At 48.9% G+C, this 25,730-nt stretch overlaps 1 protein-coding gene across 5 annotated transcripts in view; it reads right to left on the minus strand.

Annotated features, from left to right (window-relative positions):
• Window positions 1–25,730, minus strand: part of IQCH (IQ motif containing H) — a 198,147-nt gene that overhangs the window by 23,612 nt on the left and 148,805 nt on the right. For 4 of the 5 annotated variants that reach the window (XM_060175631.1, XM_060175627.1, XM_060175630.1 and 1 more), the window contains one exon: window positions 1,379–1,540. In XM_060175631.1, the coding sequence (XP_060031614.1) occupies window positions 1,379–1,540 (162 nt within the window). Of the gene's footprint in view, window positions 1–1,378; window positions 1,541–13,805; window positions 14,185–25,730 lie in introns of those variants that run through there. The other variant, XM_060175628.1, reaches the window with a different exon arrangement.

Consider the following 25,730-nt stretch of genomic DNA (forward strand, 5'->3'; position numbering starts at 1 on the left):
TGGTTCCGTAGCCCCCATGTCCACTTGGTTGACTCCAAATTATATTCCTCCATGAGGATCATTTCTGGAACCATCCGTTCCACCCCAGTTCCATGGCTGCCAGTTCTTAGCAACATCGCCCCACCAGATATTCGTCGGGATGCGGCATCATCTAAGTTCATTTCCCACGTCTACGCTCGACCGGACCTGCCTGCCAATATACGCGGATATCTTCGCCCACCCTGTCCAACGCTTGACGTCTCGTCACCCAATCTGGTCCCCTACGCCTACACTGAACTTCTCTGTTCCAGTCTCTTGGAAACAGAGTTGGCAGTCAGCTGAGGTAAAGAACAAACACCTCATCACAGACCCCTGCAAGCGTCAACCCGGCTTTGACCTAGCACGTTATGATCGGGCCCTCCTCAATCGCTATGGAACAGGCCATGGCCGGTGCGCCGCTATGTTCCATCGCTGGGGAGCCAGAGACGACCCGAACTGCCCCTGCGGCTCCAGACAGACTATGACCCATATAGTCAACAACGGCCACCTCTCCAGATTCAAAGGAGGTCTCGAAACTTTACATCAGGCTCAACCTGACGCTGTTGACTGGCTATGGAAGAAGGGCAAACGCTAGAAGAAGAAGGACCATGGGCAGAGGGACCTCACTGACCATGTCAGGAAGCAGGGGTGTTGCTGAAGGCTCTGGAGACGATAGCAGCCACTTCAAAATCCTAAGTAGGAGCGGACAACCCGCCCAGATTGGCGTGTCCCTCGACCATGTGTGTCTTCAGTCTGGAGGAAAGGGGGCAGCGTGTCTCAGTGAGGAGCTGTCAGAGAACACTCAAAGGAGGTGGCGACGGAGGGGCAGCGTCAGAGTGCGGGCATCAGAGAACTCTCAGCCACAGGAACTGGCCGCCGACCTGGGCGAGAGGCTGCTGGTGTCTGCTCGGCCCCTGGCCAGTTCACCAAGGGGTCCCATGGTGGGGACAGACACTGAATGCAGCTGAGGTACCCTGCTCCCCACATCCTAAGTAGAGAGGTTCCCCTGAGGGTTGGACCTTGGAGACTGGATCTCAACCAACAAGACTGGTGCCTAGAAAAACACCAACTCTCAGAAGACTGGAAGCTGAGGATGTAGACACGCCAGCCCAGCAGAATGAGCTGGGAATGGATGACTACGTGCTCTCCCACTCCTGCTCCCTCCCTCCCTCTCTCTCTCCCTCCCCCCATTCCTCTGGCCACTGGGATCATCCACCAGAAAGCCCTGCAGTGGAGTAAGGTGGCAGGGCCAACGTTCATTTGTCTTCATGTCCTCAGTCTGGCCGTAGCTGGGCCTCAGGAAGTGACAGTTGAAAGTGGCTGGGGCACCAGGGAGGAGGAGGACATGGCTGTCACTTACCAGCATTGACTGATGGCACCTGGTCCTCTCTTTCATGGGGTCAGACTGGGGCACTTGGAGGGTGCTCAGACTGCAGTCCAGGTGGCCATTGGTCAGGTACAGGGCGAGCTGCGTCAGGGCCATCTGGTCACTGTAGGCGAGGTTGAGGCCTGTGGCCCACACCTGAGTGACACGGGAGCCATGTGGATGACCGTGAGCTCAGGCACCAGGACAGCAAGCTCCCAGCACCCTGACCAGCCAAACCAGGGTCTTCCCAAGGGGCCCGGGGGCATGCAACTTAGTGGAGAGTCTCTTTGTGTTTGCTTCATTCACTGGGAGCTCAGAACCTCCAGTGACTCTAACCTGAAGATTCCAGACACGGCTGTAAAGCTACAACACAAAAAAACGCCTACTCAGGATCACCCAGCGGAGGCACCTAGTTCTGAATGGCTCAGAAATGCAAGGAAGCATTTTTTTGACTCCCCTGCAGGTGGGGAGCCGGGGGCTTGAACCGGCAGGATTCTTATGGTGGTCCTTGAGCTTTGCGCCACCTGCGCTTAACCCGCTGTGCTACCTACCTACCGCCCGACTCCCCTGGTGCAATGTTTCCTACTGAGAAGAGGAGACAGGACAGAAGCCTCAGAGGATGGGGAGTTAGAGGGGAGTGGGCAAGGGGAGGAGTGAGAAAGTGGAAAAGGAGCAGTTCGCTCTGAATTCTGAGGAAGCAACGCCAGCCTCTCTGGGCAGCTCAATGCGGTATTGAAGGTAATGTGTGCTTGTCCCGCTGGCTTTGCTCCACCGTAACTGTACTCTGGGTGCACAGGGGTCTCAGGGTGAGTTAGGAAACATGTAGCAGTTGGGAGAGGTGACTCAACAGGTGGAGCAAAGGACTTGCACAGGCAGGCTGGGGTTCGATCCCCAGCACTAAAAATGAGGCAGCTTTGACCAGAAAGGACTGGTAGGAGCTATTAAAAGGCGTGGAGAAGCCCTCCGTACAAGAAGACTCTGTCCTGCTCAGCTGCCAGTCAGGTTTGAAGGAATGATAGAGAGATTTTCAGACAAACAACAGCTAAAGGAATTCCTTCTCACTACACAGACCCTGACCCATAGGGAGTGAGCAGATATTGCGAGGACAAGAAGCAGGTGGGAGGGAGGTGGACTGTGGACTTGGGCTGCAGACCTGAGGTTACCAAAAGTGACTGGGGGTGGGGTGAGGCTGAGTCCCACTCAACTGTGAAGGAGGCAGTCACTTTGGGGCAGGGAGCTTGGTACGTGGTGTAGTAACATATATGGACGGAGCGTAAAATTATTCTAAAAATCCCTGCAGTCTTGTAAGCCAATGTTGGTTCAAAACCAAACAAAAATAGATAAAACTAGCTAAAAGCCTTCAAAAAATAGCCAAGTAGGCAGTGAATTACTGTAGGCTAGTGGTTAACTGTGGAATGGCCATTAGCTTCTTGGGGTAAAGATTGACCAAGCATCTGCTATCCGCCAAAATGGCAAAGCAAAAGGTGGGCCACGTGCTGCCTCTCCCATTTCCCCTGGATGGCAATCCCTTCTACCCTGCTTCCCGACCCACGCCCCCACACAGAATCCAGAATCCTCCCTAGTTCAGTGCTCAATGTCTGCTACCGTGCAGGTCATGGGTGTGCCAAAGGAAATAGGTGCAGGCCCTGCCTTCAAGAAGGAGAAGACAGATATCTACATATTTACTTACACCTGACACAGTGTGACCATGGATGCAATAAAGGAATGGGACCCAGTACTGTGGAGCAGGAAGAGCGGACAGACTGAGTTTGTCTAGTGGCCTTGGAGCTGTACTGTGGGGAAGGTGACATTCGAGCTCTGACAATCAGTGCAAACATGACTGCTTCCCCTCTGCCAACCCTTTACTGCATGCCTGGAGCCTCACAGAACTCTCAGCTCGGTGTAACAACCTGGAAAGATAACAGCCTCACGCCACAGCCACAGAGGAAACCACAGAAGTCCAGAGAAGAACGCAGCTCTACCCGGCAGGTGGTGGAGGAGACAGGCTCCAAGCCCCTCCTTGGCATCCCATTGGCAGGAGAGGACACGGACCCTGGCCTGGTGAATCTTTTTCTCAGTCCCAGTTTCCCAGGCAGAGGGAGAAATGAAAAGCTGACGTTGTACAGGATCCAAACATGCTCTTATTTAATACAACTCATGCCATGGAGATGTCTTGGGGAGAAAACATGAAGTATTGTATTTCTGGAGTACGCTGTAATTAGCAGTAATGCATTTTCACTGTAGGATGTTGGAAAATAACACATTTTCATGAAGACTTGATTAAACATTTTTTCCCCTCTTTGAAGGCCTACCCGAGCCTCCTCCCCACGCCGACTCGTTGTGCTAAAACACACATACTGCATCTGCCCTAGAGTGGACTCCTCTTCACAAATCTGGCAGTGAGTGACTTGAGTGAGCATTGAATGTAAATGGCATCATTATAAGGATATTAAGAGGTCAAGCTGTCAAGGCCCCTTGCTAAACTGAAGCTAATTCCAGGAGTCATATTCGCACAGTAATGCCCTTTTATAATAGCAGATAAATCACACTTGCCACACTTGTTAAAAACTAACTGCCAAGTATCTATTGCAGTTGTAAATATCCTATTTGTCAACTTAAATATTTCCTGCTGCATGGCATAAAATGCAAATCAGATGGGGACAGCTACTTTGCCTTAATGTGAGAAACTGAACTTGCTGCTCTTGCTTGTCAGGCAGTTTTTTTTTAAGCCTCTGTTTTGATGTTGTAGTGTCTTTGGTCAAAAGGAAGTATGTATAATAAACAAAACAAATATTGAGGTTAATAATATTTATATTTGAGAGACAGAGGCAGAGACCAGAGTGCTGCTCTGTTCTGGCATAAGATGGTGCCTGGGATTGAACCTGCAGCCTCTGGGCCTGCAGGCACGCAAGTTGGTCCTCTCAAAGGCTGAGCTACTCACCCAGCCTTGCACTATAACCCTAAGAAAGTAACCAGATGGCAGCCCAGTGCAGGGGAAAGTGAGCCCCAGGACCCCCAGAACCTATGTTTTACCCTAAAAAATAACGAGAACTTGAATGGGCTTTTTGAGTGTTCTTGAGCTCAGTTTCCTCACAGATAAAAGGAACAAATGATCATAGCTTCCACTGGGAAACTAAAAACAGAATCAAACAAAAGCATGTAAAATGCCTTAACTTTGCCAATTCCAGTACAGATTCTGTTAGCACAGCGTGCGTGGCATTTCCCTTTAAGAGAAACGGGATCTGAGGAGACACTCTTTCAGTTGCCTGTGTTGCGATCTGGTTGTTTCATTGTTCGTTTATTTTGGCCCTGAGCACTGCCTCAGCTCTGGCTATTGGTGGTGCCAAGGATCGAACCGACACTTCCTCCCTCACATGCATGCCCTGTGTACTGTTGCCTCACTGTCTCCCCAGCTGATTGTCCTATGTAAAAATGTCCCCATCCACTCCTAATCGCCATGTTCAAGCGCCTAGCCACTCCATCTTATATGCGGCTAGGTCTGGACAAAGTTGGCACTGCCCTTGCTCTGCTTGATGAGGACAAGGAGATCGAGCGCCAGTCTCACGACCTGTCGGACATCGCAGGGCACAGATCAGCTTCCGCCCTTTCTTGACTCTAAGTCCATTCTCTCTGCTGGGTTGCTCTAACCCCTGGGCTCACAAAGGGGCTAGCAGAGCACATTTCTTTAAGCCTTTTCCTCAACAGCAGGCTTGCCTGAATTGCTCAGATAATTGTTCTGTTCTCCATCTGTTTTTTCCATTGAAGACACCGCCTGAGGCGTGCTGGTTTTGTGTACATGGGGCTCCCGTCTTCCCCTCCACAATGCCGAGCCCTTTGCCTTCCCCCAGAACCCAGGATCTGGGGCAGCTGGGCATGTCAGTCCTCTGACGACTCACCCTGAGCAGGTCACAGGAGCTCACCAGGCTCCAATGCAGCAGATATACAAGAAACCCTGTGCCAGCCCCTGGCTCCAGCCCCGCCTTGACTTCAGGCATGAATGCCAACTGCGGCACCTAGCCCGCCTCTCCCTGCAGTGGGCAGGGCCATCGCAGCCTGGCCGAGTGGTGACGGCCCAGACAAAGCCACAAACTGCGGCTGGACAAAAGTTGGCGGGTTTTAGAAAATGCTTACAAGGTGCCTTTGACTTGACTTGAAGGACTTGTGGTGGCCAGGTGGGCAGGTTCATTGATCACAGTTGATGAGCAGGGAAACATGGCGGAGGCCTGGCATCAGAAAGACCCCACCGAGCCGTCCAGTGCAGCCGTGGAGCAGTATGGGAGAAGTCGGTGGCTGGCCTGAGATCGCAGTCAGGCAGCAAAGGAGCGGCGTGCCTCGGCTCCAGATAAGATCACTTGCTGGCAGCTGTTTGGCTGGCTGGTAGTGTGAAGAAGTCATTTTGTTTAAAATGACGGAACTCAGGCCCAGAAAACAACTCAGCAGGTGCTGCAGCCTGGGTGTGAGCGAGGCCCCGAGTCCCACCCCGGCACCATGTGGGGGCACCGCGGACATTTCAGACGGACCCGAGTTTACTGGAGCGGTGCTTTGCGTCTCTCCCTTGCTTTCCAACCTCTGTCCCTTCTCTCTAAGCATATTGAATAGAAAGGGGGTGGGGAAGGCCACCTGGAGGTGTCACGCGTGAGGGAGACCCTCAGTTCTCTCCCTGGCACCTCACCGGAGAAACAAATGAACAACTAGCACACTAGAGAGGCTTACACCGAGGTCTTAAGAAACACAAACGGCACAAAACTACTTATCTCAGCAGTACTTACAACGTCGAAAAATTGCACTCTTCAACATTCGGGCACTGGCGAGGGAGATTATTTTAAGACATTCAGGTAATGGGATAGATGGTGTCGTTAAAGATAATGACGGTGGGGACTTTTGACAATTTAGTACTACAGACAAAGCTGCAAGAGGAGGCTCTCAAGTAACAGGGGCGAAATGGCTTCAGTTTTGCAAAAGGAGTGTTTCAAAGGGGAACGATTCAATGAGGACGTGACAAAACGTTGGCGGTCATATGTTAGATGCAGCCAAATCACGGCGAGCGCAGTGCCGGCGTGTGCAGACCTTAGGAGGGCGCAGGCCGAGCTGTGCCGTGCGCACTAGTGTCTGCATATGTCTGCGTCTGGCGTCCGTTCCCTGCTGCTGACGCTGCCCACGCTGAGGGCTTGGGTTCTGTCGGGTCAGCTGGAAAGCATCACTAGGTGGCTTCCAGGACCAGAGAGGGATCTTGGCTGATGGAGCTCCTGCGTGAAGACCCGAGTTTGACTCCCAGCACTGCCAGGAGCAGCGAGACGAGGGACAGGTGGAAAGCCATGGGGTGGGGGGTGAGCAGTGCACTGGGGTCCCTTGTAGTGCCCCTGCCCACGTTCATTTCTCTGTGTGTCTTTCATTAAGCAAACACCAGAAAGATTGGGCTGGCACTAAAATCAACACACTGGCTCCCATTTGCGACATCTACTGAGGTCCTACTTGGTCACCGGTGATGTCCACAGGGCATGGAGAGCGTGGAGATGCTGCTGGGTCCCAACTCTGCCCCTGAAAGATACACAGGCCACAGGGTAGACGTCCAAATCAAGCACCAATGACTAACAGCACCTGGCGTTGAACCCAGTGGCCAGGGCGGGAATGAGGGTTGCGGTGGTAACGGCCAGGCCAGCTGGCCCAGAGGGCTGTGCCTCGCTCGGAGTGGGGGCCCATGGCAGAGAGGCCTGCTCCTAGTCCTGTTGCCTCTGGTGCTGTGTGCCAATGGAGGCTCCTGCTCAGCCCTGCGGCCACTGGTCTTCCCAAGACGGAGCAGGGACAGGGGTGCAAGGTGGGCAGATGTGCTCAGCTCCACATCTGGCTGACCCCAGCACGGGCAGAAACAGCAGCTCCTGAGCACACACGTCGGTCTGCCGCCTTCTCTCGTGCTCCTCCAGGGCCTCTGGGCACTCAGGACACCCTCACTTTGGACAACTTTTAAAAATGCAGCCCTGGGGGTCAGGCGGTAGCGCAGTGGGTTAGGCGTGCGTGGCGCAAAGTGCAAGGACCGGCGCTAGGATCCCGGTTCGAGCCCCCAGCTCCCCACCTGCAGGGGAGTCGCTTCACAGGAGGTGAAGTTGGTCTGCAGGTGTCTGTCTTTCTCTCCTCCTCTCTGTCTTCCCCTCCTCTCTCCGTTTCTCTCTGTCCTATCCAACACGAACGCCATCAACAACAACAATAATAACCACAACAAGGCTACAACAACAAGGGCAACAAAAGGGGGAAAATGGCCTCCAGGAGCCATTTTCATGGTGGATTCATGGTGTAGGCACTAAGCCTCAACAATAACCCTGGAGTCAAAAAAAAAAAAATATGCAGCCCCATCACTCAGAGAGAGCTGATGCCACAGAGGGCGGCACTGGGGCTGGTGTGTGTGTCACTCCCCTCCCCTCCCAGGTCCTACAGCCCTTATCAGACGGGAGGTCCAGCCCTGGACCAGTGACCCTCACTCGGAACACATGGTTCCCCGCAGCCAGGACAGGCTTCTCTGGCTGTGGGGTGGCCAAGTCCGGGGAGTGTGAGTTCCTTCTCTCCTTGCCTAAATACAGAGCCACCAACCTTCCCTCCTTACAAATGCAGACGCCAGAAACCCATTGCAGGCGAGCTAAGGGCTGACATCACCAGCTTCTCACTTTATTATTTTATGTGGTACTGGAGCCTTCTGCGTGCACCTTAACATTTTTTGATAGAGACAGAAATTGAGAAGGAAGGGGGAGATAGAGAGGGAGAGAGACAGAAAGACACCTGCAGCCCTGTTCATGGCTTGTGAAGCTTCTCCCCTGCAGGTGGGGACTGGAGGCTTGAACCTGGGTCCTTGTGCACTGTAATGTGTACGCTCAGCCAGGTGTGTCACCCAGGTCCCTTTCTTGTTCTTTACTTGAGAGAAAGGGAAAGGAGAGACACCATAGTACCTCTCCACCATTCATGGAACTCCCAAGTGCCATCCAGGGTGCTTCCATGTGGTGTCAGGGCTTGAACCCGGGGCCTTGTGCTTAGTGTGGCATGTGTTCTACCCAGTGAGGCCTTTCCTTCCCCCTAATTTACATCTGAAAAGGGCCACCCTAGTTCCAGTGAGAAGAAGCCATGAGGGCAGACATGGAAGTGGGGAGGGAGACTAGCTAGGAGTCAGGTGCAACGAAACTGGTAATTAATTGCAGTAAGTAACTGGTCAAGAAAGGGTGGAGGCTGGGCCTGCATGGGGATAGAAGGTGGGCGAGGCAGCCATATTATAGGTGGGATTTTAGATTTAATTATGATTTATTTGTTTACTTTGTCACAAGGATTACTGCTAGGGCTTCACCACCTACAGGATTCCATGGCTCCTGGCAGCCTCTCTCTGCCCCGCAAAGAGGGTGAGAGACAGAGGGGGAGGGAGAGACACCACAGCACTGCTCCACATCTGCCAGGCTTCCTCTGCGCAGGTGACCCATGTGGCGGCTTGCGGCTTGAACCTGGGTCCCTGTCATGGTGAAGTGTGAGATCTACCTGGCGGGCTGTCTCCTGGTCCCCAGTTATGTGTTAAATGAGGAAGACGTGTACACATAGGCACACACACACATACGCGCGCGCACACACACACACACACACACACACACACACCATAGCTCTGCTCAGCTCCAGCACATACAATGCTGGGGATTGAATCTGGGGCTTCAGGCCAGCAAGTCCTGTGCTCTACCACCTAACATATTTCCCCGGGCTATTTGCCTGTGGCATTCTTGTCTTCTCAGAGATGGGGAAGTATTTTTTTTGCCTCTGTTCAGATGTTGTCTAGAAAGCTCCCTAGGTCTCTGTTCCACATCCATCCTCAATGAGACCAGAAAGCACTCAGCTCTCTCTCCACAGTGGTCAGAATCCCCTTGCTTAATCTGAAAGAGGCCGGTGCCCTTCGCTGTAAGGGTTTCAGATAGCCAAGTGTTGCTGTGACGAGGGTGCCTGTTCCAGAACGCAGCCCAGGCAGGCGGAAACTGCAGCCCCTTGGCGTGCTGCCACCTTGTGGCGACGGGTGGAATGGCCCAGTGATTTGGAGGCAGAGTTTGCTGTGCAGGAAGCAGCCGCCTGGGCCTGCCCGGAGGAGACTCAGCTCTGAGCCCGTCCCCCCTCTCTCGGCCAGTCCTGTTCATCCTTCTGGGCACAGTGCAAGCCTCGGCTCCAAGGGGCTGTCCCCGAGCAGGGGTGCCCCTTCTCCGCCCCAATCTGGGCCCAGCTGCCCTAGGACTCCGGCAGTGTGCTCTGCCTCGGACCCTCATTATTGGCAGAGGCCTTCCAAATATTTGGATTCTGAAAAAACACTAGAGACTCCCAAATGCCAAGAGAAAAGTGCGAAGTCACGTGTTGCGCTTTGCTGTTACAGCACCTTCCAAGGCGCTGCTGGGGCTCCAACCTAGATCACCTGCACAAGGCAGGTGCTCCACCCCTGGGCTGTTGCTCTGGGCTGGCATCTTCTTTAGGAGCCCCTGACTGGGGAGCTTGTCTCTATGTTTAGCAGGCCTGAATGTGGAGCCTGTCTCTATGTTTAGCAGCCCTGAATGTGGAGCCTGTCTCTATGTTTAGCAGCCCTGAATGTGGAGCCTGTCTCTATGTTTAGCAGCCCTGAATGTGGAGCCTGTCTCTATGTTTAGCAGCCCTGAATGTGGAGCATGTCTCTATGTTTAGCAGCCCCTGAATGTGGAGCCTGTCTCTATGTTTAGCAGCCCCTGAATGTGGAGCCTGTCTCTATGTTTAGCAGCCGGGAATGTGGAGCCTGTCTCTATGTTTAGCAGGCCTGAATGTGGAGCCTGTCTCTATGTTTAGCAGCCCTGAATGTGGAGCCTGTCTCTATGTTTAGCAGCCCTGAATGTGGAGCCTGTCTCTATGTTTAGCAGCCCTGAATGTGGAGCCTGTCTCTATGTTTAGCAGCCCTGAATGTGGAGCATGTCTGTATGTTTAGCAGCCCCTGAATGTGGAGCCTGTCTCTATGTTTAGCAGCCCTGAATGTGGAGCTTGTCTCTATGTTTAGCAGCCTGAATGTGGAGCCTGTCTCTATGTTTAGCAGCCCTGAATGTGGAGCCTGTCTCTATGTTTAGCAGCCCCTGAATGTGGAGCCTGTCTCTATGTTTAGCAGCCCCTGAATGTGGAGCCTGTCTCTATGTTTAGCAGCCCCTGAATGTGGAGCCTGTCTCTATGTTTAGCAGCCCCTGACTGTGTGAATGTCTCTGTGTTTAGCAGCCCTGAATGTGGAGCCTGTCTCTATGTTTAGCAGCCCCTGACTGTGGAGCCTGTCTCTATGTTTAGCAGCTCTGAATGTGGAGCTTGTCTCTATGTTTAGCAGCCCTGAATGTGGAGCATGTCTCTATGTTTAGCAGCCCTGAATGTGGAGCCTGTCTCTATGTTTAGCAGCCCTGACTTTGGAGCCTGTCTCTATGTTTAGCAGCCCTGAATGTGGAGCTTGTCTCTATGTTTAGCAGCCCTGAATGTGGAGCCTGTCTCTATGTTTAGCAGCCCCTGAATGTGGAGCCTGTCTCTATGTTTAGCAGCCCTGAATGTGGAGCATGTCTCTATGTTTAGCAGCCCTGAATGTGGAGCCTGTCTCTATGTTTAGCAGCCCCTGAATGTGGAGCCTGTCTCTATGTTTAGCAGCCCATGAATGTGGAGCTTGTCTCTATGTTTAGCAGCCCTGAATGTGGAGCCCGTCTCTATGTTTAGCAGCCCTGAATGTGGAGCCTGTCTCTATGTTTAGCAGCCCCTGAATGTGGAGCTTGTCTCTATGTTTAGCAGCCCCTGAATGTGGAGCCTGTCTCTATGTTTAGCAGCCGGGAATGTGGAGCCTGTCTCTATGTTTAGCAGCCCTGAATGTGGAGCCTGTCTCTATGTTTAGCAGCCCCTGAATGTGGAGCTTGTCTCTATGTTTAGCAGCCCTGAATGTGGAGCCTGTCTCTATGTTTAGCAGCCCTGAATGTGGAGCATGTCTCTATGTTTAGCAGCCCTGAATGTGGAGCTTGTCTCTATGTTTAGCAGCCCCTGAATGTGGAGCCTGTCTCTATGTTTAGCAGCCCTGAATGTGGAGCCTGTCTCTATGTTTAGCAGCCCTGAATGTGGAGCCTGTCTCTATGTTTAGCAGCCCTGAATGTGGAGCATGTCTCTATGTTTAGCAGCCCTGAATGTGGAGCCTGTCTCTATGTTTAGCAGCCCCTGAATGTGGAGCTTGTCTCTATGTTTAGCAGCCCCTGAATGTGGAGCCTGTCTCTATGTTTAGCAGCCCTGAATGTGGAGCCTGTCTCTATGTTTAGCAGCCCTGAATGTGGAGCCTGTCTCTATGTTTAGCAGCCCCTAAATGTGGAGCCTGTCTCTATGTTTAGCAGCCCCTGAATGTGGAGCTTGTCTCTATGTTTAGCAGCCCTGAATGTGGAGCATGTCTCTATGTTTAGCAGCCCTGAATGTGGAGCCTGTCTCTATGTTTAGCAGCCCTGAATGTGGAGCCTGTCTCTATGTTTAGCAGCCCTGAATGTGGAGCCTGTCTGTATGTTTAGCAGCCCCTGAATGTGGAGCCTGTCTCTATGTTTAGCAGCCCCTGAATGTGGAGCTTGTCTCTATGTTTAGCAGCCCTGAATGTGGAGCATGTCTCTATGTTTAGCAGCCCTGAATGTGGAGCCTGTCTCTATGTTTAGCAGCCCCTGAATGTGTGAATGTCTCTATGTTGAGCCTCTTGCGAGATGTCCTCTATCCTGGGCACTCCTGCCTCTGGACAGGATGGTGGCGAGTCTTTGCTGCTAGGGCTTCCAGGCCTGTCCTCTACCTCTTGGGAAGAGCTGCAGGAGAGGCCAGATGTCCTTCCTGATGGTGACAGCAGCCTGCTCTTGGAACCTGAGTTCTGCTTTTCTCTGCAGTTCTGCTTCCTGTCTGCATTCTCCCCCCGCAACAAGTGAACTGGTTGTTTTATTGGGACCTGCATTTTATATATATTGGTGCTCAGCTTTGCCACTGGGCAAGTTGCAGTGGGTTGGTTTTGTGCTATTTACATGGTAAGACATTTGAGGTGACATCTAAATCGTCAGCTGCTCCAGAGTGGACTTGGACACAGCGTGCTGGGGGAGCGGGCAGAGCCAGTCTCTGGAGGAGTGAGTCCCACATTTATATATTTAAAGGGAATTGGGCTAATGGGTGCTATGGTGAGTCATGCTTGAGAAATCCAAATAAATGTTTTTTTAAAATATTTATTTATTTTCCCTTTTGTTGCCCTTGTTTTAGTCTTGTTTTGGTTATTATTATTGTTGTTGGTGTCGTTGCTGGATAGGACAGAGAGAAGTGGAGAGAGGAGGGGAATACAGAGAGGGGGAGAGAAAGACAGACACCTGCAGACCTGCTTCACCGTCTGTGAAGCGACTCCCCTGCAGGTGGGGAGCCGGGGGATAAATGTTTAAAAGAATATACATATTGTTAAAACTTCTATTTATGCAAAAGATTCATGTAACTTTATAAAAGGTTTTCTGTGATTTTAAAGGCTCTTCAGCGCCATGCTAGACTGTACTGGTAACAGATGTTCTATAGCGTGTTTTAGTTTCATTTTACTGAAAAGCAAATTACTTGATATATATTTTTAATCATACCAAAGCCACAGCATTCTATGTACAGCTCAAATTCATTCTCCCTATCAAGAAAACACAAAGGATAAAAAATAACACAGGGGGCCCTAAAACTGAATGTCACCGTGGTGGAGTTGGAGGACTAGGCTTGCTAAGTGTTTCCTTCAGAGTCCCAGCCTTTCGTCTCACTTCTTGTTCTTTTTCTATGAAGACAGATGGTGTCAGTAATTGCCTATATATTTAATTAAGCTAAAAAGCTACATAGTAAGATTTTCACCAAAAGTAGGGAAATTTTGTGCTATGCGCAGAGAGAATGAAAGGAAGCAGAGACTGGTGACATAAGATACTTTCCTGACCACACAGTTTTCTACCCATCTGTGTGGGAATGTGGCTCTGTATCTCATTGACCTGATGATAAGAAGGTAGGTGTCTTCATCCTGAAAGATAAAGCCCACCCTAGACCTTTAGGGGGCCATGTGGCTCCCATTTCTGACTGCCTGGACTTGAATGATCTCTCCTTGTCACACACCTCCCCTTCAGCCTTGTGGGGGCTTCTCTGAACCCCTCTGACACCCAGGTTCCCCCAGGACTTCTCACCTAGCAGGCTAATAATCATTGTGAAATTACTGTGGGAGGGGGCAGTAGCTACTTGTGGAAAGTGGGTTAGAAACCGACTTAACCATTCTTGTGGTGTCTGTCTTCAATGTTCCCATCCCGTGAATGCACCTTCTGGCTTAATGGCAATATGGTGCTCCCAGCTGTGGTGCTGTGTACGGGCTTGCTCATTTAAACTCTTAAAGCTTAAAAATGGCTACCACAACACTGATTTGACTCCATTTCGCTTAGTCATTAACATTTAATGATTACCTTATGTGCTGAGCACAAGGCTGGAATACATTAGAGAGAGAGAGAGAGTGAGAGAGAGAGAGAGAGAGAGAGAAGTGTTTCTGGCTGTAAGCTGTTCAACTCAATTCAACAAGCAGATTGAAGATAGACTAGAGAAACAAACATGTCTTGGATGATGGTGGTTGAAGGGAGAGAGAGGCTCAGGAAGGAAGTCAGTCACCGTCAGTTCAGTGCAGGACCACAGGAGGGTCTGCTGCAGAGCGGGAGACTGTCAGAGCCTCCTAAGTGATGGCTTGACCCTTGAACTTGCCAACTAGTAGCTGCGTGACCTTGAACATGGCAGTGGAGCCTCAGTCTTCTCCTTTGTAACTAAGGATAATAATATGCACTCCGAAGGTTAGAAGGATACACACCGGAGTGCCTGGTATGTATAAAAAAATTCAAAAAGCCGTTCCTGTTACCATAATGTTGCTGTGTGAATAGTAACTAAGACGGACTCAAGCTGCCAATACTGCCGGCCGGCTCTGAGGCGAGAGAGGGAGTGGCAGTTGAAGAGGAGACACTCGGGTTGGGTTGCTATGAGGACTGGATTTTTGAAATGTATTTTGAAAGAAGGGAATTGGTATAGTGAGAGAAAAGAAAGGGAAGACAGTGGCCAAGGAGGTGGCACAGTGGACAAAGCTTTGGGCTCTCACGCATGCGTTCTGGGGTTCGATCCCCAACATAGCAAATGCCAGGGGGATGCATGCTCTCTTTCTTCCTTCTTTCCTTCCTTCCTTCCTTCCATCCATCCTTCCTTCCTTCCTTCCTTCCATCCTTCCTTCCTTCCTTCCTTCCATCCATCCTTCCTTCCTTCCTTCCTTCCTTCCTTTTCATCACCATCTCATAAATAAATAAATAAATACCTTAAAAAAGAAAGGGGAGGTGGGATGGAGGAGGCGTTTATGGCGTCTAGTGACCACTGAGCTGGCTGCTCCAGTCCAGTGCCCCGGGCAAGGCTCATGGGAAAGCAGCTCACGCCACATGCGGCTGCAGGGGCTCCGGGCACATGCTCTGAGAGAGGTCAAGACCCAGCTGGGGAGATAGCCCACAGCAGCAGAGCAGATTTCATGTCTGAGAGCCAGGAGGTCCCATCTTCGACCCCCAGCACCACCGTAAGCCTGGACTGAGCTGCTCTTTGATTTCTGTCTGTCTCTCCTAACAACAGGCAAAATAAAAATAAGTGAGTAAGTAAGTAAATAAACAAATAATTAAATTGATTTAGAGTCTCCTCAGAGGAAAAAAAAATTTCAACTGATGAGTAAGACCTCAAACAAATGACTGTGTACCTTGTCACCACAGCATTTGACACAGATGTACACAGATACATAGGCCTGTGTAGTGATGCTGGGAGCGAGCCCTAGGCCCGGTGAGGGAGCCCGCCACCCTTCTTGGCCTCCGCAGGGAGTCTCCCACCGCCCTTTCCCCAGGTGCCGACTGAGCTCTGCAGGAATGAGGCCGTGTGAGTAACAGAAGTTAGAGGAGGTGACTTGTCGTTTGGATGAGATGGAGGGCACTGGGGTCCTGGTATGATGGGGGAAGGGGCCCAGGATGGGGGGAGAGTGGTGGGCAGACACCTGGACACCTCTCACAGGGAGATGACAAGCTTTGCTTATGTGATAACAACTGTCCTTAGACCACTAGAGTATTAGAGAAAAGAAAATATGAGAACAAAAGTTCAAAGACCATGGGAATATATACACACACACACAGACAGACACATACAGGCCATCTAAAGCACTTCTCCCGTCTGTACTTAAGACTTCAAGCACAGAAATAAACTTGTAGTGTTGACAGGATGTGGAGACTTGGAAGCTTTGTGCATTGTTGGTGGGACTTAAAATAATTCAGTCACTGTGTAAAACTGGATGGAGTTTCTTTGAAAAAATAAACAAAATAGAATTACTGTTAAAAAAAAAGAAAGAAAGAAAAGCGGTCCATACTCCCAGAAGATAAAGAATAGGGAAGCTTCCAATGGAGGGGAAGGGACATGGCGCTCTGGTGGTGGGAATCGTATGGAATTGTAACCCTCTTATCCCACAATCTCATCAATCCCTATTAAATCACTAGTAAAAGAAGTTGAAAGAAATAAGAAAACGCAAAGCAGAAGTTGGACTGGAGTTGGTGTGTGGCACCAAAGGAGAAGACTCTGGGGGGGGGGAGGGCTCAGGTCCTGGGACAGGATGGCAGAGGAGGACCTCGAGGGCGCTGAATAGTTACGTGGAAAGCTGAGAAATGTTACACACGTACAGACTACTGCTGACCGTGAACGATTAGACCCCAATAAAGGAAAAAAAATAAAGCTAGATAAATAAGTGTCTATTTAAAAAAAGGAAAGGAAAACAGTCAGAGACCTTCAAGTCCTGAAAAAACGCTTGGTTTGCATTCAGCAGGAATCCCATGTCTCTGGTGGGACCTGAGTGGGAGAGCTGGGCGCAGACAGAGTCGGGTCTCTTCTGTGGGTCAGCGCACATTCTACCCAGGGGCTGACGCATAGAGTTTGAGTTCAGACTCTCTGAAGGTCAAGATTCACAATGTAAAAAGCTAATTAAGCTTTTCTTTTTTTTTTGCCTCAAGGGTTATCATTGGGGCTCCATGCCTGCCGTACAAATTCATTGCTTCTGTGTCCATTTTACATATATGATGGAGAGAAATTGAGAGGGGAGGGGAAAACAGAGGGGAGAGAAAGATAGAGACACCTGCAGACCTGCTTCACTACTGGCGAAGCAATCCCTCTGCAGGTGGAGAACCAGAGGCTCGAACCAGGATCCTTGCATGGGTCCTGTGCTTAGTACGATGTGCGCTTAACCTGGTGCAACACCGCCTGGCGCCCATCTAATCAAACGTTTAAGGACAGTCAAATGTGGTACTATTTTTCTAGGGTGTAAGACGTGAATGTCTGAGACCGTGGGTTCTGTCCCCAGCACCACTTTAGGCCAGAGCTGAGCAGTACTCTGATTGCTTGATCTCTCTCATAATAAATGTAGAAAAATCTTGAACAAACAAAGTAGGCCGCTGGTGGACCTGCACCGCCATCGTTAGCACATGTAGTAGTAGTAGTCTTGGGAGCTGGGCGGTAGCGCAGCGGGTTAAGTGCACATGGTGTGAAGTGCAAGGACCGGCGTAAGGATCCTGGTTCGAGCCCCTGGCTCCCCACCTGCAGGGGAGTCGCTTCACAGGCGGTGAAGCAGGTCTGCAGGTGTCTGTCTTTCTCTCCCTCTGTCTGTCTTCCCCTCCTCTCTCCTTTCTCTCTGTCCTGTCTAACAATGATAACATCAGTAACAACAGCAATATTAACTACAACAGTGAAAAACAAGGGCAACAAAAGGGAAAATAAATAAGTAAATATGTAATAAAATAATAAATAATAAAAAAAGAAGTGTAGTCTTCACCGTGAATGGTCCTGCTGTCTCTCCTTTGTGCTTCCTGAAGAAAGCATCTCCACCACCATCTGCTTCCCTGTTACCTGCCTATCACAGGTCTCTTTCATTGACACAACGATGCAGACCTCTGAAGGGGACAGGTTTTTACATTAGTGTTTCAGAACCCTTGGGGATCTATTTTCCCTTCACTAGGTATTAACTTGTGATTAACCATGTGCCTATTGTAGCATTTAAGAAACCCTGAATAATAGCTACTTCTGTTTCTACTAAAGGGTTATTAAATTTTAATTTAGATATACACTGTTAACCTTCTTACATATAAACAAACTACTTTCTCTAAAGAGGGAAAGTAAATCTCATTGAGCTCCCTCAGTGAATTCCTTGTGTATCTTGAAAACAGAGCAAGGGAGCTCTTGCAAACGAGAGTCCTCGAGGGGGACTCAGAAGAAGTATGTATTCACTCATTTAATAAATATTAATGGGGGGGGGTCTGCTTTCTGCCAGATATAGAGCTAGGTGCTGGGATGAATGAACGAGGATGGAATATACAATGAGTAAGAAGGAATGAAGATAGTTCTGCAGGTCTTTTTTTTTTCATTCTCTGAAATATATTCATTTTTGATGCTCGTGTCTCACTTTGAGATAATGATAATGCTCACTGACTTTTAAAAATAATGCTAATTCAATTCAGATTCCACTCACAGTTTGAGGCCCTGCTGAGGGCTCCAGTGGCAGTTTTACATGTGATTATGCCATTTGATTTAAGCAGAAATGCACCTTATCTCTGCTCAGCCTCTCAGAACATCCTGTAGGAAGAAGAGCAGGAATCCACCATTTGTCAGGGGAAAAACGAGGCTGAGAGAGGCCCAGTGAGCTGCCTAATGCATCACGACCAGCTGGTAGGAAGACAGGCCAGAAGCCATTACGGTAGCAATGGGAGTAGTTTCAACTCTCCCTCCTTTCTGTTCTCAGCAGATATATTCCTATTAAGAAACTCTTAGGACATTTCTTTTGGAATATATGGAGTATTCTCTCATATATTCCTGGTCTCCAAACAAGAAGAAGTGCCCTACTCGGGCTATCACTTGGAACTGATGGGACAATAAAGATCTCTTCCACACTGATCTTGCAAGAATCACTAAGGGGACGTCTAAAAAAATTGGAAAGAAATCACATGTACACACTCTAAGACACCAAAAACAAGAATGTGGAAGAGGAGGAAGAGTAGGTACTACTAGAGTGAGTTGAATATCAGCTTGCTTTCAGGTAAACATAGCTTGTAAACATAGAACCCTTTTCATAGATATTATGGTAGCCTCCAGTAAAAATACTTAGAAGAAACACATGATGTGAAAATGGAATTTAACCACTACACAAAAGGTAGCTGTCAGAGAGAAGAGAATAAGAAAAGACCAAGAGACCAGAGATAAACTGTAAACACTTTCCAGAAACAAATACTCAGATGCCAGCATTTTTTCCACATGTCAGTGTTAGAAGCAGTAGCTTTAGAATTGCTTTAAGTAAAATTTTAAGCATGAGTTATAAGTATAGTTGCTTTTCTGCCTGCAGTGGAAAATTCCTGTAAAAAAGGGGGGCTAGACAAAACCCACACCCCAAGATGTAAGCCACCTGTTGTTTGTCTTAAAGAGAATAGCTAGCCTAACCAAGTCCTTGAAACCCAACCACTTGCTCAAGGTCGAGGGAGCTGATAGCCAGGTGGTCTTGGCTGACAATGAGAAAGTGTGGTGACCCTATTGCATAAAGGCTTGAAATTAGACTATTCTTATAGGCCGCTTAGGGTATTGCAATGTCTGAAATGATTGGATCCTGCGTTTTCTGTAAAATGTTATTGAGTGTGTGATAGAATTCTAGTTTTGCATATTCTCCACCCAGAATGTGCTCAGAAATCCTATAAATTGCATGGTTTGAGCCCTGTTTGGGTCGAGCTGGTGGACTGCTGTCAGTCACCTCTCTGCCCAGATTTGAATTCATGAATAAACATCTTTTGCTTCCTTGCAGTGGATGGTGGTTTGATTTTTGCTCGCTAACAGTCAGTGGCTTGAACTCATGAACCAAAACCTACAAAGTGGGTGGTCTGAATGGAAAACAAACCCCAGGGGGCTGGGCAGTAGCACAGCGGGTTAAGTACACATGGTGCGAAGCGCAAGAACCAGAGTAAGGATCCAGATCCGAGCCCTTGGCTCCCCACCTGCAGGGGAGTCCCTTCACAGGCGGTGAAGCAGGTCTGCAAGTGTTTATCTTTCCCCCTCTCTGTCTTCCTTTCTCTCTCAATTTCTTTCTGTCCTATCCAACAACAGCACCAACGGCAATAGCAGCAACAACAACGATAAGCAACAAAGGCAACAAAAGGGAAAAAATGGCCCCCAGGAGCAGTGGATTCGTGGTGCAGGCACTGAGCCCAGCAATAACCCTGGAGGCAAAAAAAAAAAAAACCCAAATCTTCCAAAGGCAGAGGCAAGGCTGGGTGATGACTAACCTGGTTGAGCACACATGTTACAACACGCAAGAACCAGGCTTTGAACCCCAGCCACCACCAGCAGGAAGAAGGCTTTGCAAGGGGTGAAGCAGGGCTACAGGAGACTCTCTGTCTCTCTCCCTCTCTGTCTCCCCCTTCCCTCTTGATTTCTGGCTGTCTCTATCCAATAAATAAATAAAGATAATTTTTTTTTTAAAAAGGCAGAGACAGTAGTACATCAAATATAATAGATTTCCAGATAAAAAGGTAACTTGAGACAGAGATGGGCAGTATATATTGATTAAGGGTTATATCCCCTAAGAATAAGTATGAACTATTCACTTCTTGATATACATGTCAAATGAAGGAGCATCAGTCTACACAAAGCAACTATTAACAGTACTGAAGAGAGACGTTGGTAGCACGGTAAAAGTAAACACTTTAACTTCCCGCTTACATCAGTGGACACATCAACCAGACAGGAGCCCAACAAAGGAAACAACAGGCCTAACTGAGTGACTAGACCAGATGGGTCTAGCGGACATGTGTGGATGGGACACTCTATCTCCACTCCTCCAAACTCAGCACATGTTCTTCTCAAGTACACATGGGGCATTCCTGAGGATAGAACACATCTTGAAATACAAAACAAGTTGCTAATAAATTAGTAAAAGGCAAGAACATTTCAAGTATTTTTCTGATAAAGATATATAACATAGAAATCCTAGGTGCCAGGTGGTAGTGCGAGCTCTAGAGGACCTGGGTTCAAGCCATGAGCTGCAAGGAGGAAGTTCATGAGTGGGAGAGCAGGCTGCAGGTGTCTCTTCTCTATCTCTCCTTCTTTTGCCTTCTCTTCCCTATTTCTTTCTGACTCTATCATAATTAAGGGGGGAAAAGGGGAAGAAATTGGCCACTGGGAGTGGTGGATTCATTGTGTAGATATCACAGTGATAACTGTGGTGACAATAAAGTAAAATGATTCACAAAACAAAAGCTGGAGAGATCTCAGCTATGTGGAGATTAAGCTACATGCTGTGGAGTAACAACTGGGTCAAAAAGAGAAACAAAGGTGAAATTAGAAATGTACCTGGAGACAAACAAAATACGAAGCCACAGCTAGCAGGATTTATGGGGCCTAGCCAAAGCAATTACTAAGAAGTATGTTCACAGTGTACAGGCCTGCATCAAGAATGCGTTCCAGCATCTAGACTCACACCCATCAGAGCTAGAAAAAGAAGAGATTAAACCAAATGTCAACAGGAGAAAAAGGAAATAATGAAAATTAGAGTGGAAACACAAAATAGACTTAAAATGGTAATACAACAGATCAATGAAGTCAAGAGATGGTCCTTTGAAAAGAGAAGCAAAATCAACAAACTTCAACTAGGATCACTAAAGAAGGAGACCAAATTCTAATAAATCATAAATGAGAGAATGCCAAGGAAATGCAAATGCTCATAAAATACATGAATATATTTGCACCAATAAAGTAGACAATCTAGAAGACATAGACAACTTCTTAAGCTCATACGGCCTTCTGAGATCGAACTGGGGGGGGGAATCACCTTGAGCAGTTACAAGCAAGGAAACCGCAGTAGCCACAGGGATCCCCAAAGCCAAAATTCTAGCACCTTCTTGTTTTTACTAGTGTGTTCTACTCAAGTTTCAGATGACTTAGTAGTTACCTTTCTCATGCTCCTGCAAAAAAAAATACTGAAGACCAGGGAATATTTCCAGACAAATTTTTATGATGCTAATATTATCCTAACACCAGAAGCAGAGATAACATAACAAAACATAACAAAACCAAATAACCCTACTGGGTTATTCCCTCGATGTCCATACATCTAGGAATTGTCAGCAAAGTCTTAGCAAACTAAATTCAATGATACATTAATAGAATCACATATCACAAGTATGTGGGCTTTATTTCAGGGGTGCAGGGATGTTTCAACACATATACCGCAGCAAAAGTAAAGACCAAAGTAATGGTCATATCAACAGAGAAAAAAAAATTGACGTCCATTCAGTGTCCATTTATGACAAAAACTTTCAACAAAAGGAATACGCCTCAGTGTAGCACAGGCCACATCTGACAAACCCACAGCTCATCTCATACTCAGTCCTGAAGAGCTGAAAACATTCCACACTCACTGCTATTAGTTAGCATGGCATCGCGAGTACACAAGGTCTCCACATTGAAAACAAAGAAGTAAAATGTTCTTTATTTGTGGATGACATTATAGAAAACCCTAAATAGTCCTCTGTAAAATGGTTGGTCGTGGATGTCTCTTTTTATCCCAGTGCCACACTGCTTTGGTTACTACAACTTTTTAGTATAGTCTGAAACCAGAGAGTGTGATGTTTCCATTCTTCTCTTTCTCAGGATGGCTTGGGGGATTCAGGGATTCCAGTAACTTCTTGTTCTACTTTCCTTAAAGACTGTCATTCACAGCAGGTTAAGCACACATGGCACAAAGCACAAGGACCAGCATAAGGATCCCGGTTTAAGCCCCCAGCTCCCCACCTGCAGGGGAGTCGCTTCACAAGTGGTGAAGCAGGTCTGCAGGTGTCTGTCTTTCTCTCCCCCTCTGTCTTCCCCTCCTCTCTCCATTTCTCTCTGTCCTATCCAACAACAACAACAACAGTGGCAACAATAACAACAACAACAATGAAAAACAAAAGAGAAAGCCTCCAGGAGCAGGGGATTTGGAGCCCCAGTGATGACCCTGTAGGCAAAAAAAAAAAAAGTCACTGGAATTTGGATAGGAATTGCATTGTATCTATTCAGAGCTTTGTGGGGGACAGTTATTTTAACAATGTTCATTCTGCCAACCCATGAACATAGACAGAATAACACAAACAGACACAGATTTTTCTGGGGAAAGGAGGATAAAGCTACAGAGAAGATTGTTCTGAGGCTGACTGCATTAAGCCTAACTACAGGTCTCAAAGAATGCTGGCCTGAGAGCTGCAGTTATTTCGAAGTGGGAGGAGATAAAAAGGGTAAGAACCAGGTGATCCAGTTCTAAGCCTCATCTTTCTTATCAAAGTAAAAAGTCTTGAGATATGTGGTTGTGTGCTTGTGTGTATGTGTGTGTGTGTGTTGCACGCACATGCAACCAAATTCAACGATAAGATGGTTGGTATAGAAACAGTTATAAACACGCGTGTCAAAGTAAAAAGTCTTGAGATATGTGGTTGTGTGCTTGTGTGTATGTGTGTGTGTGTGGTGCACGCACATGCAGCCAAATTCAACAATAAGATGGTTGGCATAGAAACAGTTATAAACACGCGTGTACACATATACTTCTGCGTGTATACTATACCTATAGATACAGCTCTTTCCTAGCTTACAAGCAATGCCATTTCATTATCAGCAGAAGCAGTACTAAGACTGTGGTCTGGAGGTGGTGCAGTGGATAAAGTGTTGGACTTTTAAGCATGAGGTCCTGAGTTCAGTCCTTAGCAGGACATGTACAAGAGTGATATCTGGGTATATATATATATATATATATATATATATATATCCCATATCCTTCTCATTAATAAATAAAAGGTTTTTAAGAAGCAGTACTAAGACCCCAGATCTTACTGCCATTCTCCACTGAAAGGCCCCAAGGTGTCTGGGTTCATCTAGGCCTGGGGTAGGGGAATGTCAGATGGGCCTAAAGCAGTTCATTGTGCTGGAAAAGTAAGGCAGAGCTCAGAGTGATGGCGACTCCTCAGAACTACATGAGACCCACCCTGAAGTGTCTCCCGCTAGGCACTGCTGGGAGAATTTGAGCACCAAAACAGTGAAGCCACCTAAGTGTAACTGAAGAGCAGGAGCAGCCATGTCCAGACTAATATAGGGATGTACAGGCATAATTGAGAAACGCAGAGGGAAAATCTTTATTTTAAAAAAGTATTTACTTATTTATTATTGGATAGACACAGAGAGGAACTGAAAGAGGAAGGGGAGACAGAGACACCCGCAGCCCTGCTCCATCGCTCATGAAGTTTCCCCTGCAGGAGGGGAGCAGGGCCTTGAACCTGCAACCTTGCGCACTGCAGCCTATGTGCTTAACCAGGTGCACCACTGCCTGGCTGCCCAGAAGGAAAACCTTTACTGTGAATACTCAACTAATAAATGTAGAAAGAGTGGTGGGAATAGAAAGTTGGCATTCTCAGAGTGGTGTTGACGCAGGAGAAAGCTAGAAATAGGTGCTTAACTCTGTGGGTGGAACTATGATAGGAATTAGTTACTGGTAAACTCTTGGCCAGCTTAGAATAGTGTGTCTTTCTACCAAACGTTACTAATCAACTTTACGAGAATAAAGAACGACTTTGTAAGTCCTGAGGAGAAAGACAAGAAGCAGACAGACTCATCAGGGGACTATAAAGAGTCAAGAGTGAGGACAGACAGCACCCCACAGAAGCAGTCTCCTAGACTCTGACTGCAGAGCTTAGCCGACCGAGGGGTTGGGGAGGGCTTGTGCTACAGCAGGAAAGGGCTGGGAGAGGCAGGGCATCGGGCAGGGTGCTGGCGCTCCTGCAGGCACGGCACAGTGACGCACTTGAAGAGGCGCCAAGTTACACTCCTGCATACACACAGGCTCGGGAGCCCAGGCTCCTCCACAGAAAGAAAGCGAGCACTTTATGGTGCGTGTGCACACGCATGTACACTTCATTCATTCATTCCCTTTTGTGTTGCCCTGGTTGTTTTTATCATTGTTGTGGTTATTATTATTGTTGTTATTGATGTTGTTGCAGGATAGGACAGAGAGAAATGGAGAGAGGAGGGGAAGACAGAGAGGGGGAGAGAGAGACAGACACCTGCAGACCTGCTTCATCGCCTGTGAAGTGACTCCCCTGCAGGTGGGGAGCCGGGGGCTCGAACCGGGATCCTTACCTCGCGCCATGTGCGCTTAACCCGCCGCGCGGCCGCTCAGCCCCCATGTGTGTGCGTTTTACTCAGAGTGTGTGAAAGCCAAAGGACAAGAGCAGCTTTCACACACGGAGTGGCTCCCACAAGGCAGTGTCTGCTGACAGTCCCCAGCGGGCACGAAAAGAACGCGGGTAACATGGCCGCTGCGGCCAGCTGATGCGTGCCCAGCACACGCAGGAGGAGGCGAAGAAGAGGCGGTCTCCCTCACTGCCAGGCACAGAAGGACGGGCGGAGGCGCGCCAGCTTCTCCTTTTTGCCCGTTAGGTTCGCCCCAATGAGAGCTTGAGAACTGCGCAGGCCTCTTCCTCAGCAGGAAAGGAAATGAGGACTTTCCTTCCCTCCTTCCTGCCTCCTCCCTCCTTCTTTCCTTTTTCCCTTGGATCTGGGACCTCATGATTTCACCATCCCAGGCTGATTCACTCATTTACTCACTCGTTCACTCATTCATTCATTCAAACTGAGACCACAGTGCCGGAGCTTCCTCCATTGCCACAGCACCTCCCATGTGGTGCTGGGCCTCAAACCTGGGTGGTACCCACGCCGACACGCCCAGACCCCTGTGCGCGGGAGTGACGCCGTTGCAGTGCGGCTGTAGGAGAGGCCCTTGACTCCACTGATGGCGGGTCCCACGGGGCAGATGCTCCTGCGCGTCCCGGGAGGACTGCAGCGCAGACTGCACGCGCTCGGTGCTCACAGGAAGGGCCCAGAAGGCGCAGGCGTGTCTACTTCTCCGACCCGTGTCTGCGCTGATGAGGAAGCACTCGCTGGCTGTTTCTCTCAGCAAACACGAACGAGCATCTGTGCCGGGACAGAGAGGGGACAGGCCACAGAAGAGCCAAAAGAGCCCGTGTGTGTCTCCTCAGGAAGCGTGCAGGGGCCAGGCAGTGGCGCACCTGGCTGAGTGCACATGCTCGATGCAGCATGCACATGCTGGCTGAGTGCACATGCTCGAACCTGGGTTCGAGCCCCTGGTCCCCGCCCACAGAGGGAAAGCTTTGCAAGTGGTGAGGCAGGGCTGCAGGTGTCTCTCTGTCTCTCTCCCTCTCTATCTCTCCCTTCTCTCTCAATTTCTGGCTGTTTCTCTCCA

This window comes from Erinaceus europaeus, chromosome 16 (assembly GCF_950295315.1).
Source record: "Erinaceus europaeus chromosome 16, mEriEur2.1, whole genome shotgun sequence".
In the NCBI taxonomy this organism is placed as follows: Eukaryota; Metazoa; Chordata; class Mammalia; order Eulipotyphla; family Erinaceidae; genus Erinaceus; species Erinaceus europaeus.